Source organism: Ranitomeya variabilis, chromosome 1, assembly GCF_051348905.1.
Source record: "Ranitomeya variabilis isolate aRanVar5 chromosome 1, aRanVar5.hap1, whole genome shotgun sequence".
Lineage (NCBI taxonomy): Eukaryota > Metazoa > Chordata > Amphibia > Anura > Dendrobatidae > Ranitomeya > Ranitomeya variabilis.
The window spans coordinates 1,056,981,527-1,057,003,539 of NC_135232.1; the positions used below are offsets into that span (position 1 = coordinate 1,056,981,527).

At 41.7% G+C, this 22,013-nt stretch overlaps 1 protein-coding gene and 1 long non-coding RNA gene across 4 annotated transcripts in view; one reads left to right on the forward strand and one right to left on the reverse strand.

Annotated features, from left to right (window-relative positions):
* Nucleotides 1-250: 250 nt before the first annotated feature.
* LOC143793144 (uncharacterized) lies at nt 251-6,102 on the reverse strand. Its single transcript, XR_013220062.1, has 3 exons — nt 5,965-6,102; nt 4,654-4,694; nt 251-352 (listed from the first exon to the last, which is right to left on the reverse strand). It is a non-coding gene; the product is annotated as an uncharacterized LOC143793144 (long non-coding RNA).
* Nucleotides 6,103-6,157: 55 nt separating this feature from the next.
* GABRA2 (gamma-aminobutyric acid type A receptor subunit alpha2) overlaps nt 6,158-22,013 on the forward strand; it is a 291,356-nt gene continuing 275,500 nt past the window's right edge. For 2 of the 3 annotated variants that reach the window (XR_013220060.1, XM_077279822.1), the window contains exons 1-3: nt 6,158-6,280; nt 7,064-7,169; nt 9,365-9,480. Coding sequence is in view for 1 of the 3 variants with exons in the window: in XM_077279822.1 (XP_077135937.1) it covers nt 7,096-7,169; nt 9,365-9,480 (190 nt within the window). In the remaining 2 variants the exon portion in view is untranslated. Of the gene's footprint in view, nt 6,336-7,063; nt 7,170-9,364; nt 9,481-22,013 lie in introns of all 3 variants that reach the window. The other variant, XR_013220061.1, reaches the window with a different exon arrangement.

Consider the following 22,013-nt stretch of genomic DNA (forward strand, 5'->3'; position numbering starts at 1 on the left):
CTGGCTTTATACTATAAATTTCCCTCACCATATACTGGCCACATAGCAGTTGCTCACACTATATTATTATTATTATTATTATACATTTATATAGCGCCATTATTATACATTTATATAGCGCCATTTTTTTTTTAACATATCAGAGCTGTACTGTGTGTTACTAATTTAAAGGATAATGCTTGTTTTATTTTATCTTTCTTAAATTAATATTACATATCAATATAAAGAATTTTGGCAAAGAAATCTCCTTCTTTCTGCTCTTGGGCTGTTCGTTCACACTCGGGTGAGGTAAGATCTGTATTCAGTGATGATGTTACTGAGATAGGGAACAGTAGTTGCTGCTCATAAAATTCTATGGAGAGAGAGGGGAAATAGTAAGAGAGAAAAGCTAGAGAGAGGTAAAGATTGAAAAATTCTGCTGCAAGTTCTCCTAAAATGACAGGGTATGTGTTCCAAAGAATAAAACAAACTGGCTTTATACTATAAATCTCCCTCACCATATACTGGCCACATAGCAGTTGCTCACACTATATTATTATTATTATTATTATTATTATTATACATTTATATAGCGCCATTTATTCCATGGCGCTTTACATGTGAAAAGGGGCAAATATAGACAAGCACAATAAACATGAGTGAAACAAGGCACACACAAGTACATAAGGAGGGAGGACCCTACCCGTGAGGGCTCACAGTCTACAGGGGATAGGTGGGGATACACTAGGAAAGGGTTGAGCCGGTCGTGCAGCGGTTCAGCAGACTAAGGATCACTGCAGATTGAAGGCTTGTTGGAAGAGGTGGGTCTTCAGGTTCTTATTGAAGGTTTCCGTGGTAGGTGAGAGTCTGATGTGTTGGGGTAGAGAGTTCCAGAGTATGGGGGAAGCACGGGAGAAGTCTTGTATGTGGTTGTGGGAAGAAGAGATAAGAGGGGAGTAGAGAAGGAGATCTTGAGAGGATCGAAGATTGCATGTGGGTAAGTACTGGAACACCATGTCACAGATGTATGGAGGAGATAGGTTGTAGATGGCTTTGTATGTCATAGTAAGGGTTTTGAACTGGAGCCTCTGGATAATGGAAAGCCAGTGAAGGGCTTGGCAGAGAGGAGAGGCTGGGGAATAACGGGGAGACAGGTGGATTAGTCGGGCAGCAGAGTGTAGGATGGAATGGAGTGATGCCAGAGTGCTGGAATGGAGGACAGAGAGTAGGAGGTTGCAGTAATTGAGGCGGGAGATGATAAGGGCATGCACTAGCATTTTTGTGGTTTGATGGTCAAGAAATGCATGGATTCGGAAAATATTTTTGAGTTTGAGTCGGCAGGAGGAGGCAAGGGCTTGGATACCAGCTTACTATAGTCCCTCATCATTGCTCAGTGTCTTTGCCCTCCTGTTTATTTAATGGAAGTGAATGTGTGTCCATGGACAACTCAACGGAGGATCTGTCTGCAGCTCGGAAGCTTGCTGAAGCCCAAATCGCAGCTTGGATGTATTGTTCACAGTGGTGAATACAGCTCTGGCAAAAATAAAGAGACCACCACATCAAAACCCTGTCATAAGCAGTCCAATCTCCAGTCCTGAACCCCATTGAAATCCTCTGGAATGTAATCAAGAGGATGATGGATAGTCATCACAAGCCATCAAACAAAGAACTGCTTACATTTTTGAGCCAGAAGCAGTGTGAAATACTGGTGGAAAGCATGCTAAGACACTTGAAAGCTGTGATTAAAATTCATGGTTATTCCACAAAATATTAATTTCTGAACTTTTCCTGAGTTAAAAATATTAGTGTTTTTGATTCTAAATGATTCTGAACTTGTTTTCTTTGCATTATTTGAGGTCTGGAAGCACTATTTTTTTTTACATTTTGACCATTTTTCTTTGTCAGAAAAAAAATACAAAATGTATTGCTTGGAAATTCGGAGACATGTTGTTAGAAGTTTATAGGCTAATGGAACAATTTACATTTTGCTCAAAAAAAGATATAAAGAGAAAAATCAGACAAACTGATAATTTTGCAGTGGTCTCTTAAGTTTTGCTGGACCTGTAAATTGCTGAGTCGCCCGCCAGGGCCTTGGGGTACCCAGTACCAGGTCCGGTGTTCACAGGGGATGTCACGGTGCTGACCCAGTCCATGGCCCTGGGCGCCCATGTAAAAGGGGAAAGTCTTTGAAAGGAATTTGGTGAATAGAGTTTATGTTCGTGACGCCACCTGTGGTATTCAGTCAGTGTGGACCAACGATGCTTTAAGGGGTCCTCTGGGGTGATTTATGGCAGCTAGATGGTATAACTTCCCACAAGTGAAGTGTATCCCCAGGGCTCCCGGTGTGTAGATGGAAGATGGTGAATGGCGCAGTAAAGAACGAGGACACAGGTTTGCTGTCTTTTTTTACCTGGTTTACTGAAGACTTCAGGCAGCCACAGTCCAGGGTACCAGATCACAGGGTAGGCAGGGTCCAGCTGGCTTGGAAGCGAATCCAGAGTCCCCTTTACCAGGTGGAGTTAAAAGCCATCCTCTAGTGTTGTGTTGTAGTCCCTTACTGCCTATGGCTTCACATTAGGTCCTCTACTCCTCACAGTTCTTCTCTCTGTCCCCCATATAGGATGGGACATTACCCATATGACTGGTGACTTGAGCCTTTTTACAGAGACTCTAGCATGCCCCGGGCTCTATAAGTGTAACCGTGCCTCCTGGGTATTAAGGCGGACAGGTAACTTGCAGTTCAGCTGTCCTGCCGGTTTCTGATCTAAGTCGTAGAGTTCCTTACAACCTTGGTGGTCTGGCTACCAGTTATTTGCACCTCAGAAGGAGGCATCCCACTCTTAGCTGGTCTCCCTTGATGTTACTCTCCTGTGCTTTGCTCTCCTTCACGCTCACTGAACAATGTATGTATGTCTCTTTCCAGGAGCTGTAGTGCTTCAGACTACAGGGCCCCTTCAGACCTTCTGACCCTCTAGGTCGGTCTGCTCCCTTCTGTCTCTCTGACAATCTACTCTCCTATTTCCCTCCAAACCCCTTGTGGCCTGGAGTGTGAACATGTTGGGTGTATGGTAGTTACCTAATAAAAGTTATCCTTCATCGCTTCCAAACGGATCATCACTCTCCCCGTGAGGAAAGCAATGCTACTGTGATGACCAGGACCCTGGGGCGCCACATTGCTGTGAAATTATTAAGTATTTGTAAATATACTGGACAAAATATTTTTTATAAATTATGAAGAAAACTACTTGTTTTGTAGTTAGGATATGTATACAGTGGGTATGGAAAGTATTCAGACCCTTTTAAATTTTTCACACTTTGTTTCATTGCAGCCATTTGGTAAATTCAAAAAAAGTTCATTTTTTTTCACATTAATGTACACTCTGCAACCCAACTTGACTGAAAAAAACAGAAATGTAGACATTTTTGCATATTTATTAAAAAAGAAAAACTGAAATATCACATGGTCATAAGTATTCAGTCCCTTTGCTCAGACACTCATATTTAAGTCACATGCTGTCCATTTCCTTGTGCTCTTCCTTGATATGGTTCTACTCCTTCATTGGAGCCCAGCTGTGTTTAATCAAACTGATAAGACTTGATTTGGAAGGTCACACACCTGTCTTTATAAGACCTCACAGTGCATGTCAGACCAAATGAGAATCATGAGGTCAAAGAAACTGGCCAAGGAGCTCAGAGACAGAATTGTGGCAAGGCACAGATCTGGCCAAGGTTACAAAAGAATTTCTGTAGTACTCAAAGTCATTAACAGCACAGTGGCCTCCATAATCCTTAAATGGAAGAAGTTTGGGACCACCAGAAATCTTTCTAGACCTTGCCGTCCAGCCAAACTGAGCAATCGTGGGAGAAGAGCCTTGGTGAGAGAGGTAAAGAAGAACCCAAAGATCACTATGGCTGAGCTCCACAGATGCAGTAGGGAGATGGGAGAAAGTTTGACAAAGTCAACTATCACTCCAGCCCTCCACCAGTCGGGCCTTTATGGCACAGTGGCCCGACCGAAGCCTCTCTTCAGTGCAAGACATATGAAAGCCTGCATAGCATTTGCTAAAAAATACATAAAGGACTCCCAGACTATAATAAATAAGATTTTCTGGTCTGATGAGATAAAGATTTCTACATTTCTGTTTTTTTTTAGTCAAGATGGGGTGCAGAGTGTACAGTAATGAGAAAAAAGATAAACATTTTTCAATTTACCAAACAGCTGCAATGGAAAAAAGAGTGAAAAAAGGGGTCTGAATACTTTCTTTACCCACTGTATTTAGGATAGAAATCATCAAAGGTTTTTCTTGTGAAAAAAAAACTTTAAAAAGTCAAATTTTTTGCAAAACTCTAGGTGAGTGAGACTTCTGGAATTTTCACGTCCTTCTCGCCCCAACTCCAACAATGAGGGTGGGACAGGGGCATGGTGACCCCTACTTATCAAATTCAGGGCAGCAGAGGCAGGAGTAAGATTTGTGGTGGAGATTACACATCTTGCATCACTCATTAAGAGGCTTGTGCTTTTTATTGAATCAGTAGCATCCACTCCAAAATGCTTCCTCATAAAGACCATCGAGAAAATTGCTGGTTTTGATGAATCACCCCCACAGAGTTTTTTATTATAACTGTTCCACTTAAAAACAATTGCTTAAAAACACTTGACAGAGTCTTCCTTACCATTTTTGTAGTAAAACCACTTTGCTGTTCATATGTTCAGTCTTTAAAAAAAAAAAAAAATTTCATTTCAGATTTTTATAACAATTTTGGAAAGGTTGTTTTCTTGTGATGTGAAAATAAAAGTGTATATCCTTTCTTTGAAGTGACTTCTGGTGGAATCCGCTCCGAATAAGGCATTGTGCCATAAGAAGGCCGTGGAAAAATGTTTTAGGAAAAAACTCCTCGAAGCGTTTGAACATGTTTTCAAAACCACTTTGGAAAATGTTTCAAGAAGTGAAAAATTTGTCCAAATACTCCTCGGAGAAAGAGCGTTGAACCACTTGAAAAACTTGTAGTATGTGCTTACATCCCTCCCTTCCTTCTTCGTAATGGGTTTCAATTAAGGCTTATTCCCTACTTTATTTCCATAGTTTGTCCCTATCGATGTTTCTCACAAATGCAACATTTCTCTTGCCATCAGCCACTGACTTATCATTTAGGTTCACTGTTCTTTCACGTTCCTTTCAGCCATCCAAGGGATTAATCGCTTCCTTATTAGCTGATGCGTCCCGTGCACACCTCACATGCTGATGCCTCACATACAGTCTGCTTCCCAGCTGCCCTCCTCTCCTCCTCTTCTCTCCCCTCCTCTCTGCCATGCAAGCTCTCCTCTGCTATACGTTCCCTTGGTTGCCTAGCGACCCAATACAGGACATATGTTTATTCTCCTCTCCCATTCACTCACATAGGCCTCCGTTATCTATTCTATCAACTACCCAGCTTTACCATCATCCTGCACTAACTCTTGAAAGCCCAGTATGTACCTCAGAAGACCTTCACTTACACTTTAATGTCATAAGAATCAGAGCCCTGGACCTTGGTATTTTGTTATTTAACGTTTACCCTGTCCGTACTGTAATATTTGTGCCGTTTGCCATTTTATATTATTTCTTATTTACTGTTTGCTGTTACATCTTTGCCCAGAAAAGCCTTGTATTGAGGAAGTAGAAACCTGTATATGACTAGCCCAAAGATGAAAAGTCTAGAAGTTTTGTGCCGGGACATTGTCCTGAATGCTGCACATTGCCGATGGCAGCCACATCAGACACACACACGTTCAGATCTTCATTTCCTGCTGACGTTCTGGCTGCCATTCCAGCAATCACAGACATCGGCAGCTCTTCCCTACCTGATGTGTCTGCTATGTAATTGTAAAGTGCAGTGGAATATGTTGGCGCCATATAGATACAATTATTATTATTATTGTTCTATCTACGGCAAAATGAAAATATGTCAGTCACCATTCCCGAGCACGTAACCCCTGATTGTCACCTTTACTCTAGATGTACTAATCCTCTGGGCACCCTTCTGTTCTTTTCGTCGTTTTGCCATTCTGCATCAATGTATGTTTCCATTCCCGTCTCTGGTGCTGAGGGGACTCCCAGAGCAAGGCTCGTCCATGTAGCACTAGGGCTCGTTCGTGACAGCAGCATCAGCAGCCGGGTGCTCGCTCCCGCAGCAGCAGCCCCTCCTCCATTCATAGCAGCCAGGATCTGTATGTATCTCAGCTACTGCAGCCTCTCTGCACCTGCAACTCCAGCATCCTCTGCAGGCTCCGGGCTGGCACCATCCCCTGCATCCCTTCCAGGTAGACAACAATAAGCCTTTGTGGAGAAGACTCTCATCATTGTGACTGCTGGATTGTAAGCAACTTCCGACTCCTGGAGATGACAGATCCTCAGCTTGTAGGGTTGTGTGTCTAGCATCGAGCCCGGATCTCTGCTCTAGATTGTAGTATCCATTGCTTCTATCTATCCGCTGCTCTGGCATTCTTACTTGGCTCTTATGTCTTGCCAGGCTTTCAATGGCAGTCCCTGTGGCCAGTCTTGTTTTTGTGCAGTGTACATGTGTAAATCAGAGGAATAGTGGTTTGCAAAAAGCTTGCTGTCAAGTGGGATAGCACATGGTGCTGAGACGGAACAATTTCCAGGTGATTGGTACTATGTTATGGTCCAGGGGGATGTATTGATACCTAGTCCTTAAGGACCATCTAATAGTCCCTCTCATCCATGTATATAGAACTCAAGTTCATGGTTTCAGAAGTGCTTTGGCATTCTCTCCATGCATGGTCTGTATGGACTTTGCAATGCAGAACCTTCATTCATGCACTGCAAACCCTTCTGAATCATGTATGCAGAACCAAGAGTGACTATACCAGTTTCATAGTCCACATGGAATTTCTTAGCATGCTGGTTGTGTGATTGCACCCATGGTGGTTATGGAATTTATGGTCATTGTTCAACTGAAGTCCATCGGGACCATTCATGTAGAAGCCTCTTTGTTTGGACCCTAAGATCTAACCATCTCTGATGGTTACCTAATGATCTTTCATGTAAGTGATTTCCAATAATATTATTTTTCTTTATCTCAGGTCTCTTGTTATAAAAGGTATCTGGAGCCAAAATGGACAATAAACTGCCGTATTGTCGGAAGAAACTACTCCTGTTTCTCACCATTGTGATGTGGGAGTCATCAAGGTGAGCTGATGTTTCCTATTATCTTGCACTGGGCTAATCACCTGCTGTGTTATTTTAACTGGGTTCTAACTACTAGACATTTTGGTATTTTAATTAAAACATATCTGACACCAGCCCCTAGCAATCAAAAACTAATTGGAGCATAATGCTTGGAAAAGTCATGACACTTTAAGTAATGGGGGCTTCAGTAATAATGCAAATATGCCATGCCCCATTGTTGTGATTCTAGTATAATGTTCATTATATCTGCTGATTGGATGATTAGCGGAATATATATCCTGGTTATACCATAATACCCTTGTACCACTAACTATATATATTTGCAATGTATAAATCAAGAGAACTCGTTGAGCAAGAAAAGTGTTCAGACTGTCTCAAGTTACTGACATGCAACGTGATGTTACTACAGGATTTATTAGAAACAGTCTTGTCTCTGGAAGAGTAGGCAGGCTCTATCCTAAGGACCTGTAGGTGGCGGTAGTGCACAATGCCAAGCTCCAACGCAAACACCGACTGCTTTATTAGGCAACTTTTTTGCTCATTGTGTTGTTGCTTTATAATGACAACATAAATACATAGTAAGTGTTTTCTTTCTGCCACAACTTATATTTATCTGTGATGTTCCTTACACATAGTTAGCAAGAAGGGATCATTTAGCTCTTTTTCATGGGGCTTTATTAATCGCAGGATTCCAAAAACATAAGCCTAAAATAACTCAGCTGAGGCCAGAACAATAAATGTAATTAGCTTTTGTTATGGTTCAGCACAGAATACACAGCTTTTTCTTCCTGAGATTGCTTTAATGTCAAATTTTGCAACTTAATTCTTTTTTTTATTGTATGGTCTTTTGAAAATTTTGCAACCAGTAAAATGCCCAAAACATTCATTTAAGTTAATCAAAAAGTTGATATGATGGGTGCATGAACTATTGTATCAAAATAACATTTGCAAAATACATATTTTATCCACAAAGTATGTTATTATTATTATTATTATTATTATTATTATTATTATTATACAGCTCTGGCAAAAATATAGAGACCACTGCAAAATGTTCAGCTTGTCTGATTTTTCTCTTTATAGGTATATTTTTGAGTAAAATGTAAATTGTTCATTTATTCTATAAACTCTGACTACATGTCTCCGAATTTCCAAGCAATAAATTTTGTTTTTTTTTTCTGAAAAGGAGAAATGGTCAAATTACAAAAAAAACAAACAGTGCTTTCAGACCTAAAATAATACAAAGAAAACAAGTTCATAATCATTCAGAAACAACAATACTAATGTTTTACCTCAGGAAGAGTTCAGAAATCAATATTTTGTGGAATAACCATGATTTTTAATCACAGCTTTCATGCATCTTGGCATGCTTTCCACCAGTCTTTCACACTGCTCCTGGCGCACAAATCTAAGCAGTTCTTCTTTGTTTGATGGCTTGTGACTATCCATCATCCTCTTGATTACATTCCAGAGGTTTTCAATGGGGTTCAGGTCTGGAGATTGGGCTGCCCATGACAGGGATTTGATATGATGGTCTCTTAATTTTTGCCAGAACTGTATATTACCTATTTTTCTTTATCTTGTTTTCATGACCATTCTGAAAGTTTATCACTGAAATCCTCTCCTTAAATTATTTTTTCCCCTTTTCCAAGCATTTTGAGCAGTTAAACAACTGTTTGTCAATAATGTTAATAGCTAATATACGTACAGAATTGCTCCTATTAAACATAAGAATGCCACATATCTTTTTCTTCCAATGCATCACAATTTATGGATATATCTCCCTTCTCATAATATCTCACCATTCTGAACAGTAAATTTATTAAATTTTGACGATATTGCACTATACAATAAAGTTTTACAACATTGCACATTTGGCAGTGATATATACCATTCTGTAAAAATAAATGTCGGCAATGATACCACAATAATGTTATATGTATGATCAGTAATGCCTGCACTTTTAAGTATTCCATGATTTTGGGATAATGCAGTGCCTGTTTGTGTGCATGTACCATTTATGTTACCATAGGACATATCAGCATAGGTCTTGAAATTGAGATATTAATGCAGAAATCTGGCTTTTTAGAAGCTTCACACATTTTTCAAAACGTTGGTTTTTGCTTATTTGTGAAAAATATTGTATGTCACTTTCCATATGAGAACTCTCAACGTATATTTTTTTTTCTGTCTAGGCAAGTGTTAGCAGACACCATGGATGATGATGCAAAAAATAACATCACCATATTCACCAGAATTTTAGACAGACTTCTGGATGGATATGATAACCGTCTCAGGCCTGGATTAGGAGGTAATGATTATGTTTCTATGATTTTAGATATATAATTCATTAGAACATCACTGTGAAGAGTAAAAGATATTGATTTAACTCAGGATCATGCACTAAGTAGATTCCGAGCTGGAGTCTAAGTATGGATGGTAAAGAACGCTTTTATATGTATTCAGTCTGAGAACAGGAGTGTAAACCTATGGAGAACCAGAAAAATTACAATATGGAATATATGGGTATGTTTGGAGAGTAGATTCTTGTGTTATCAACACTTCCACAGGTTTCATATTCATTTATTGCCAGTGTAAGCTGATTGCTGATACCTGATGTCAGCACCTTTGTACCACTTGAGTATAACAGGGTATATGGGGGGCATATACAGATCTGGCAAAAATTAAGAGACCACCACCTCAAAACCCTGTCATGGGCAGCCCAATCTCCAGACCTGAACCCCATTGAAAACCTCTGGAATGTAATCAAGAGGATGATGGATAGTCACAAGCCAGCAAGCAAAGAACTGCTGGAATTTTTGATCCAGGAGCAGTGTGAAAGGCTGTGTACACACGTTGCGGAATGGGGTGCAGAATTTTCTGCACAAAATCCGCATCTCCTGGCAGAATCCGCAGGTGCAGATTTGCCGCGGATTTTATGCAGATTTTTTGTGGTTTTTATGTAGAATTGATGCGGATTTGCTGCGGTTTTTACCACTGCGGGTTTCTATTATGAGTAGTGGGCTGATGGTGCATGAAACTTTTGCTTTTCAACGGTACTTTCATAGAGTTTATATAATTTTCCTTTACTTGATCACTAGTTATCATTCTGTATATCCATTCTTCTGTGACTCAAACCACGTTCACTTATTGGCTGAACAGATGTAGAGCAGAACTAAGTGTGTCGATCGAATCAATTAAATCAGGATATGGTCACTCTGCCTTGGGCATGCAGCATTATTTTTCCTTATAACATTATCATGGCATATATCCATACAGCCATAGAGAACTATATGACACATTCAGCTCATTACATCAGTGCTGTACTTATTTTTGAGGGGGGGATGAGAATTTGGTCTCTTTTTTTGTCTATTGTAACTCAATTTTTTAATCAGCTGAACAGAACATTTATTTTTCTAAAAAAGTTCTTGCATTGCCACAGTCAAATCTTGTAAGGAGCCAATATAGTAGTCTTTTGTATTATGAAATAGTGAATAGGAGTTGGACTTTACTTTGTTTAACTTGCAGCAGTGAAAAAGGAGGAAATCTCAAATTGTTGAGAAGTAAAAATGTAAGATTAGTTTTATGTCTCGTGTTAGGAAATCTGTGAAACCGTTGCGGTTTATATCGTCATTCTTTCCTCTTGAAAGTACATTTCTTTGCATTAGTCTTTAGACGTTTGTACACCAAAGTCGATTTTGCATTAGGACCTGTTACTCTATGATTGACAATTTGATAGCTTACGTTTTATACTGTATGTGTAAAATTCTAGATATGTTTTGATATATTATATGGGAGCTTGTAACGTCCCTTTGTGTTTTGATACAACTCATAAAGACAACAGTGCAGCAGATCATTGACCGGGCAGTGTCCTCTTAGGGTACGTCCACACTGGGTGTTTTTGCTGCTTTTTTTTCTGCAGCAAAACCTGATCTTCTCTAGCGCTGTCTCCTGCACGGTCCGTGTGGTCCTCAGTCAGCACACGGGCGGCACACAGCTGCCGCACGTGTGCCACACTGATGTGCCACGTGAGCACACGGACACGAATAACTCCGGTACAGATTTTTCCGTTACCAGAATTATCTGGACGTGTGAAACTGGCCTTAGACACATTAAAATTTTAAGTTTAATTTTGCAGCAAAAATTCAGTTTACACCTGCATCGTTCTTTTATAAACCAAGTCACAGGTGAGACCACATTATGGTGATGCACCAAATTTATATAGTTCCATTCACCCACATAACAAATCTATTACAATTAGATCCACCCTGACTCAAATTTAAGAAGCTCGTAAAAAACAGAAATAGTAAACCTACCCAATTCATCAAGGGAAATGTGAATGTTCTTTTACAATCCCTCACTGCCATCTCCAAAACTTCTCCTGCCCTGCACCTACAGAATAATCCTAGCCATGGAAGCTTTACAATGAACAGTTTTAGGGCACGGTCACATGGAGTTTTGAAGTGAATTTTGTTTCAAAATCTACATTATAGAGTATTCAAAGTATCTTCAGATCTGCTTTTAAACCCATGGAAAAAATACTCAGTGTGACAAAACCTAAGGCCACGTTCACACATTCAGTATTTGGTCAGTATTTTACATCAGTAATTGAAAAACTGACACCAGAAATGAGTGATAAATACAGAAGTGGTGATGTGTTTCTATAATACTTTTCTTCTTAGGCCAGCGTCACACTGGCATATTGCATCCAATGCGATAGCATCGGATGCGATATGCTAATGACACTCAGCTCCTGCTTGCAGCAGAGCAGGAGCCGGGTGTCATGCATCTGTGCTCCGATTCTCTCGCACAGGGAGGATCAGAGCACAGCTGTGGAGGAGGCGGAGAAATGAATTTCTCCATCTCCTCCATTGCTGGGGTCCGCTTATAACGCACAGCACTCGGATGATATCCGAGTGATGTGCGCTGTCTCACTCGCTTATATGGGTGCGAGTGAGCCGAGAGTTTTCCTCGGTCTGAGACAATTGCAGCATGCTGCGATTGTCTCGGACAGAGGAAAACGGCCTACAAAAAGTCAGCTAGTGGGAGCTGCCCCATAGCTTAACATTGGTCTGAGTGCAATGTGATTTTTTATCGCATTGCACTCGGCCATTTAAAACGCCAGTGTGACGCCGGCCTGATTGTTCCTCTCCTGGTTTTGGCTTATACTGAGGTAATATACTGATCAAATGCTGAATGTGTGCACGTGGCCTTAGGAGACTACACTGAGACTTTTTGTAGCCCTACTGATTAGTTCTTTCAAATGACTGCTGTAGTTCACAAGAATATATACAAGAGTAAGAGGACCACAGCTGTAGCCATATGTGCCCTATGCATAATGATCTATTTACCCCAGCCTTAGGCCTGTTTCACACGTCAGTGGCTCCGGTACAAGTGGTGACAGTTTTCTTATGTACCGGAGACACTGACTCACGTAGACACATTAAAATAAATGTGTCTCTGCACATGTCAGCATGTTTTCACGGACCGTGTGTCCGTTTGAAAAACACGGAGACATGTCAGTGTTCGTGGAGGGCACGGATCACACGGACCCATTAAAGTCAATGGGTCCGTGTAAACACGTACCGCACACGGATGCTGTCCGTGTTCCGCCCGTGTGCCGACTGAGGACCACATGGACAGTGCAGGAGACAGCGCTAGAGTTAAGCGCTGTCCCCAGCATGTGGTGCTGAAGCCGCCATTCATTCCTTCTCCCCAGCAGCGTTCGCTGGAGAGAAGGAATGAAAAATCATGTAATTTTTTTGTTTTTAAAATAAAGTTCCCGGTCACCTCCCGCCTCCCACCCCCTGAGCACCCGCCCACTGGCATTAAAATACTCACTCAGCTCCCACGATGCTTCCTCTCAGCGCCGCAGCTTGTCCTGTATGAGCGGTCACGTGGTGCCGCTCATTACAGTGATGAATATGCGGCTCCACGTCCCATAGAGGTGGTGCCGCATATTCATCACTGTAATGAGGGATACCACGTGACCGCTCATACAGGACAAGCTGCGGTGCTGAGAGGAAGCATCGCAGGAGCTGGATGAGTATTTTAATGCCAGCGGGCAGGCACACAGGGGGTGGGAGGCGGGAGGTGACCGGGAACTTTATTTTAAAAACAACAAAAAAATACATGATTTTTCATTCCTTCTCTCCAGCGAACGCTGCTGGGGAGAAGGAATGAATGGTGGTTTCAGCACCACACGCAGGGGGACAGCGCTTACTGTAGCGCTGTCTCCTGCACGGTCCGTGTGGTACTCAGTCAGCACACGGCTGCCGCACGTGTGCCACACTGATGTGCCACGTGAGCTCACAGACACACAGACACGGATGTACCGATTTTTCCGGTACCGGAATTATCTGGACGTGTGAGACTGGCCTTACCACTCGTTTCTCCTCTGTTTTCCCGGTTACTCCACATCTCACTTCCTTTTATAGCATTTTTGGCACACATTTTTGGTGATTGACTGATTCATGCAGCAATATTCTACATTGCTTGTATAATGCGCACTGTGACTAATACACTCTTCCCCTTATCTAAGGGTTTTTCCGTCTGTCTGTCTGTCTGTCTTTCTGTCTGTCTGTCTTTCTGTCTGTCTGTCTGTCTGCCCTGGAAATCCCGCGTCTCTGATTGGTCGAGGCCGCCAGGCCTCGACCAATCAGCAACGGGCACAGTATCGACGTAGATGTCATAATGGTTGCCATATCGACGATGATGTCATAAAGGTTGCCTCAACCAATCAGCGACGGGCACAGTCTGCCGCGAATTCTGGAATCATCATTGTCCATATACTACGGGGACATGCATATTCTAGAATACCTGATGCGTTAGAATCGGGCCACAATCTAGTTTTATATAAATGGTAAGCTCTACAGAGCAGGCTCTATTTTTCTTAAGTCTTACTGAATACTATATGCTGGTTTTCTATAGATATTAGTTATTATTATTATTATTACTAGACTGTGGCCCGATTCTAACGCATCGGGTATTCTAGAATATGCATGTCCCCGTAGTATATGGACAATGATGATTCCAGAATTCGCGGCAGACTGTGCCCGTCGCTGATTGGTCGAGGCAACCTTTATGACATCATCGTCGCCATGGCAACCATTATGACATCTAGGTTGATACTGTGCCTGTCGCTGATTGGTCGAGGCCTGGCAGCTTCGACCAATCAGAGACGCGGGATTTCCAGGACAGACAGACAGACAGAAAGACAGACAGACAGACAGAAAGACAGACAGACAGACAGACGGAAAAACCCTTAGACAATTATATATATAGATTGTTATTATTATTATCCCTGAGTCTATATAGTTCTGCAGCTAAAAGCCCACCCTACCAAACACACTCAATAAAATACTAAAGGGAAAAATGATAAATTCTGCTCTGTTAAGTTTACTTTGCTTTTTGAATAGGTTTCTTTTGCACTTTTTATGTTTTGAACCTTTATTATACACTAGACTGTGGCCCGATTCTAACGCATCGGGTATTCTAGAATATGCATCATGTCCCCGCAGTATATGGACAATGATAATTCCAGAATTCGCGGCAGACTGTGCCCGTCGCTGATTGGTCGAGGCAACCTTTATGACATCATCGTCGCCATGGCAACCATTATGACATCTATGTCGATACTGTGCCCGTCGCTGATTGGTCGAGGCCTGGCGGCCTCGACCAATCAGAGACGTGGGATTTCCATTATGACATCATCGTCGCCATGCTGTGCCTGTCTCTGATTGGTCGAGGCCTGGCGGCCTCGACCAATCAGAGACGCGGGATTTCCAGGACAGACAGACAGACAGACAGACAGACAGACAGACGGAAAAACCCTTAGACAATTATATATATAGATAAAAAGTTTGTATACTATTGCTGTTGGAGATCTCACCATCTTCTGCTGCGTAATGCCTTTAACCCCTTTCCGACATAATAGTACGCTGATGTCGGACCCCCTCCCTTTGATGTGCGCTCTGGCGGTGAGCCAAATCTTTCCCGATGCATGTTAGTTTTGAACAGACATGTGCCCAGATTAGCTGCGGGTGAAATCTCGATCCACCCGCCGCTATTAACCCGCTAAATGCCACTGTCAAATGTTGATAGTGGTATTTAACTCGCACTTCCGGCCATTGGGCTGGAAATCCGCCCACCAGGAGACCTCTATGATTGTTACTACCGGATTGCTGTGAGCGCCACCCAGTGGTCAGCGCTCACAAAAAGTGAGCAATTGTACAGTACTATAAAGAGACGATCTGAAAATCATCTCTATGTAGCATAGCCGATCGGGTTGTGGCGGCTTCTAGTCTCCCATGGAGACTATTGAAGCATGCCAAAAGTAAAAAAAAAAATTTAAATAGAAAAAAAAATATATAAAAGTTCAGATCATCCCCCTTTCACCCCATTCGAAACAAAACAATAAAAAGAAAATCAAATATACACATGTTTGGTATCACCGCATTCAGAATCACCTGATCTATCAATAAAATAATATTAACCTGATCACAAAACGCTGTAGCGAGAAAAAAGTCGAAATGCCAGAATTACATTTTTTTGGTCGCCATGACATTGCATTAAAATGCAATAACGGGCTATCAAAAGATCATATCTGCACCAAAAAGGTATCATTAAAAATGTCAGCTCAGCACCCAAAAAATAAGCCCTCATCCACCTCGAGATCACGAACAATGGAGATGCTATGGGTATCGGAAAATAGCACTTTTTTTTTTTAAACAAAGTTTTGAATTTTTTTTCACCACTTAGATAAAAAATAACCTCTAAATGTTTGGTGTCTATGAACTCGTAATAACCGGGAGAATCATAATGGCAGGTCAGTTTTAGCATTTAGTGAACCTAGTAAAAAAGCAAAACAAAAAAACACTGTGGGATTGCACTTTTTTGCAATTTCACCGCACGTGGAATTTTGTTCCCATTTTCTTGTACACAACATGGTAAAACGAATGGTGCCATTCAAAAGTAGAACTCATCCCGCAAATAAAAAAAAAAAAAGCCCTCACACGGGCATGTTGATGGAAAAATAAAAAAGTTATGGCTCTGAGAAAAAGGGGAGCAAAAAATGAAAATGCAAAACCAAAAATACCTTTGGGGTTAAGGGGTTAATAATATGCTGGAAGTGCTGCTCTATTGCACTCTTGTTACTATAAAGTCATCCGACACTTGTGATCATTAAATTTAATATAAACAAAAGACATCATTATTTGTATTTGTTAAGCCTGGGGCACATGTCTTTTATGTAAGAACAAGCTTTGCCATCATTACTTTTCTATTATCAGATGTAATAGATTTTGCTTTTTGGTATGCTCCTTTAATTGAATGCAGATTATTCTTTTGCTTTTGCTCATTTACTTTTTGTAATCACTTTTTGTTTTTAAGTATTTATTTTAACAATAATTTTTTTATTTTTCCTTTATTTTTTGCATATGTTGGACATAATTTCAAGAAAGAGTGTTCTTTCGGTTGGTCTATTAACTATGATTAACTTGTAAAGGGTACTTGACATATTAAATGGGGAGGATTTTGGTTTAATTCTATATGTCTAGTGTTTGAAGGGTTTTCTTTTTCTAAGAGATCAAATTTGGCAAGTAAAGCCTTACAAATACCTATAACAACTCTCTTAAGAATATAATTGCCATGTTAATCATATGGCTAATCATGTTGCTAATGCATGAATTCAGTATACATCTGTTAAGTACGCAAATTCATCTCATTAAAACAATTCATCATATTGAACGAATGTCACCCATATTCAGATTAACTCTTCTGTTCCAGCAGATGGTTAAGTCATGTGGCTTTTAAATCTTACAAATCTGTGAAAATAATATTTAATTGAAAACTTAATGTCTTTAAAAAGTGAAAATTAAAATTGATGTTAATATAAAATCTGCTTTATGTTACTGGATTCCTGAAATTGAATTCTTCTAGTTGCAATATATTCATGAAACATCTATCGACACTATTGGCTTTTCATACATATACTAGCCAGAAACAGTATTCATGAAGGTTTTAATTTAGCTATATCAGCTGCCCATAAAGAATAATGAAATGCTGAACACTTATATGGAGTTCAATGATTAAAGTTAAACAATTGGACTGGAGTTTACGTGTAAATCTCTGAAATACGTGATTCAGACGGAACCTCTAGCAGAAGATTACCTATAATGAGGCAGATAGAGGTACTGTGGACACCGTCTGACCTGTGATCCAGCGGTGTTTGACTTTTTTAGGATTATTATTAGCATTATTATTATTTATTATTATAGCACCATTTATTCCATGGCTCTTTACATGTGAGGAGGGGTATACATAATAAAAACAAGTACAGTACAAAACAAGTCACAAAGGTACAGGAGGAGAGAGGATCCTGCCTGCGAGGGCTCACAATCTACAAGGGTTGGGTGAGGATACAATAGGGAGAGTAGAGCTAGTCATGCAGTGGCTTGGTCAAGCAGTGGTTACTGTAGGTTGTAGGCTTGTCGGAAGAGGTGGGTCTTCAGGTTCTTTTTGAAGGCTTCGATGGTAGGCGAAAGTCTAATATGTTGTTCTAGAGAGTTCCAGTGTAGGGGGATGTGCAGGAGAAATCTTGTATGTGATTGTGGGAAGAGGAGATAAGAGGGGAGTAGAGAAGGAAATCTTGTGAGGATCGGAGGTTGTGTGCAGGTAAGTACTGGGAGACGAGGTCACAGATGTATGGTGGAGATAGGCTCTGGATGGCTTTGTATGTCATGGTTAGGGTTTTGAACTGGAGTCTTTGGGTAATGGGGATCCAGTGCAGGGATTACCAGAGGGGAGAGACCGGGAAATAGTGGGGGGACAAGTGGATTAGTCAGGCAGCAGAGTTTAGAATAGATTGGAGGGGTGCGAGAGTGTTAGAGGGGAGGCCAAACAGCAGGAGGTAGCAGTAGTCAAGGTGGGAGATGATGAGGGCATGGACTAGGGTTTTTGCAGATTCTTGGTTGGGGAATGTACGGATCCGTGAAATATTTTTGAGTTGAAGTCGACAGGAAGTGGAAATGACTTGTATCTGTGGTTTGAAAGAGAAATCAGTGTCAAGCATAACCCCGAAGCAGCGAGCTTCTCGGACTGGACAGGTTGGGCACCTGTTTACTTTAATGGAAAGGTCCATTGGGGGGATTGAGTGACATGGGGGAAAGATGATGAGTTCTGTTTTATCCATATTAAGTTTTAGAATTCTAGTGGAGAAGAAGGATGCAATAGCAGACAGACATTGTAGGATTCTGGTTAGTAGGGTAGTGATATCTGGTCCAGAGATGTAGATCTGTGTGTCATCAGCATAGAGGTGATACTGAAAGATGTGAGATTCTATGAGCTGTCCCTGACCGAAGGTGTAGATTGAGAAGAGCAAGGGTCCTAGGAATGAACTTTGCGGGACTCCAACAGATAGGGGGTGAGGTGAGGAGGTGGTGTGTGAGTGGGAGACACTAAATGTCCGATCTGTTAGGTATGACACGATCCAATGTAGGGCCAAGTCTATGATGCCAAAAGATGAGAGGGTCTGTAGTAATAGGGAACAATCCACTGTGTCAAAGGCAGAGGGCAGGTCCTGGAGTAGGAGGGCAGAGTAGTGTCGCTTGGCCTTGGCGGTTAATAGGTCATTGGTGACCTTAGTTAGGGCAGTTTCAGTGAAGCGGTGTGGCCTGAAGCCAGATTGTAAGAGGTCGAAGAGGGAGCAAGAAGAGAGGTGGGTGGACAGTTCAAGATGGATGTGTTGTTCCATTAGTTTTGAGGCATAGGGGAGAATTGATATGGGACGATAGCTAGATGCAGAGGATGGATGAAGGGAAGGCTTTTTGAGAATAGGTGTGATTGAGGCATGATTAAAGCTTGAGGGGAAAACACCAGTTGTTAGTGATAGGTTGAAGAGATGGGTTAGGGTTGGGATGAAAACTGTGGTGAGGTTTGGGATGAAGTGGGATGGGATTGAGTCAAGTGCACAGGTGGTGAGATGTGATCTTAAGAGTAGAGTGGAGAGTTGATCTTCTGTAATGGTGGAGAAGTTGGTTTTGGAGGTGGAGGGCTGTGCAGTTAAGAGGAGGGGCTCTCGGGGTTGTCTTTGATGCTATCAATCTTCTGCTTGAAAAATGAGGCAGTCTTCAGCTGAGATGAGTGGAGAGGGAGGAGGTGCTGGGGACGGAGGAGAGAATTGATGGTGTTGAATAGCTGTTAAGGGTTGTGAGACAGGGAAGATATGAGAGATGAGAAATAGGTTTGTTTAGCGAGTGTGGCCTTGAAAGTAGTGAGGGACTGTTTGAATGTGATGAAGTCCTCGTTCAGGTGTGTGATCTTTTCCATCTCTGCTCAGCAACCCTGGAAGACCGTTTCAGTTCTTTGGTCAGGCTTGTGTGCCAGGGCTGTCTATTGATTTTGTGAGCTTTGGTATGTGTGAGAAGGGCAACCGATTCCAGAGCTGCAGCTATTGTGGTGTTATATAGAGTGGCAGCAGCATCTGCATTGTGGAAGGAACTTATGTCTGTAAGAGGGAGAAGGGATTCAGACAGTGAGTGTAGATTGAGGTTTTTAAGATTTCTGCGAGGGTGTGCGAGTTTGTGGCGTGGGGATTGTGGATCAGGAGAGTAGAGGGAAAAGAATGTAAGTAAGAAATGTAATGTAAAGAATGTAAGTCAGAAAGAGGATCAAGTGAGTTAGAGAGGTTGGATACGTAGCAGAGGCATGTGAAGATGAGGTCCAGTGTGTGGCCATCTTTGTGAGTGGCTGCAGAAGACCATTGAGTGAGGCTGAAGGAGGAAGTGAGAGATAGAAGCTTGGTGGCAGCTGAGAGGCAAGTGTCAATGGGGATGTTGAAGTCACCCAAGATGATAGTGGGGATGTCAGTGGAGAGGAGATGAAGTAGCCAGGTGGTGAAGTGGTCGAAGAAGGTCATGGCTGGCCCTGCGGGGGGGTAGGAAAGGTGGAATCCACCATACAAGAGTGCAGCAGGAGAGGCTGGGACAGAGGGGGTGAGCCAGGTTTCGGTGATGGTGAGGAAGAAAAGTTTGTGATTAATGAAAAAATAATGGATGTAGGAAAGTTTGTTGCAGACAGAGCAAATGTTCCATAGAGCTCCTACTGGTGGGACCGGAGAAGCGGGGGCTGGGTGAATGGGTATAAGGTTAGAGAGGTAATAGAAAGTTGTGATAGAGTGTGGATGGGAGGTAGAAATGACTGTGAGGTTTCTGAGGGGAAGGTGAGATGGATGGGGAGGATTGAAGAAGAGATGAACAGTTCCTTACTTGGTGTAGGGATTAGATGTTTTAATAGAAAATGGGGGATTATAGGGGTGAGAGTGAAAACAAACAGAAACATTGTTTACAGTGACTGTAGCCAGTTACCTTCAGTTCCCTTCTGATTCAATTCTGGAATTAATTCTGATCTTCACACTTGTATGATACACACTTATAGGATACACACTGCAGACTAAAGTCTTGGCAGACTTGTGCTATGCAATATATGTGCTACAAAGTGCATTCAGGTGTGAAGCAGAGAGGAGAGGTCTTTACTCCTCTTGGTCAGAGAATTAAGACTGGACCAGATGCATATGATCAAAATAAACAAGGTCGTAAATAACACTAGGGTAAAGCTGGGGTTAGTTGATAGACGTACCATGTGACTACTAGGAGCAGAGGTAAGAAGTCTGTGTGGAAAGCTGAGTGACGTACCAAGTGAATACTAGGAGCAGAGGTAAGAATTCTGCGTGGAAAGCTGAGTGACGTACCAAGTGAATACTAGGAGCAGAGGTAAGAAGTCTGTGTGGAAAGCTGAGTGACGTACCTGTAGGGAGAATAGACAAATAGACATGCTGATTAGAGTGCGATGGTGGCAGATGGCAGGGCACAGTCTGTATACTGGAATTAATAATGGATTGCATAAGAGTGCCATTGGCAACAGTTTTTTGCACTTCTGAAAAGAAGGACACCGCTAAACAGAGGCCAGACAGATTCCAAAGTAACTCTGCTGCCTCATTATAGTGAATGGATCCCTCGGGGGTTTAATCTGAATCACATCACTCAGAGATTTAGATGGAAACCCCAAAGTAAGTGCTCAGCGTAGAGCGCCGGATAAATTTGATCTCAAAACGTTAGGTAAAATGTTCCCAATGAAATCTTCAACTCAATCCACAAAAAAAGCAAGTCCCCCTCAGGTCTGTCATCTGTTAATGAAAATATAGGGAGCTTCCATGTTACTGGTAGCATAAAGGCTCAGGAAAAGCGAAATGGCTCCTCACCCACCAAAATAAATTCAGCAAATTCTCTGCTCTCAAAGTCAAATGACCCCTCCCTTCTGATCCCCACAGTGTACCTATACCACATATTGCATCCACATTTGGCATTTCTGAAGTGATGAGAGCCCATCTAACTTACAGGTGCATGTCGCCATAAGCACAGTCTAGGCATAACTTTCTGGTGACTACAGCATACTGGACACTACAACAGCAGTTTGCAATTTTCACTTCGCAACATTCATTGCTGCTTGTTTCTGGAAAATACCCATGGAGTCAAAATCATCACTACACCTGTAGATAAATACCCCAAGGGATATAGTTTCCAAAATGGGGTCACTTGAGGGGGTTTCTGCTCTTCTAGCAATTAGGAGCACTATATAGAGTCTGCAATCTGTTCTAAAATCATCTGCGCTCCAGGAGGCAAAAAGAACTCTGTCGCTCCTGAGTCTCTCCGTATGGCTAAGTAGTACTGTAGAGGCACAAACGGGGTATTGCCATGTTCAGTAGAAATTGTGGGACAAATTTTGTTGCTATTTGTACCCACTTCTTGTGTGAAATTTTAAAATTTTTGGCTAAAACAAAATTTTGTT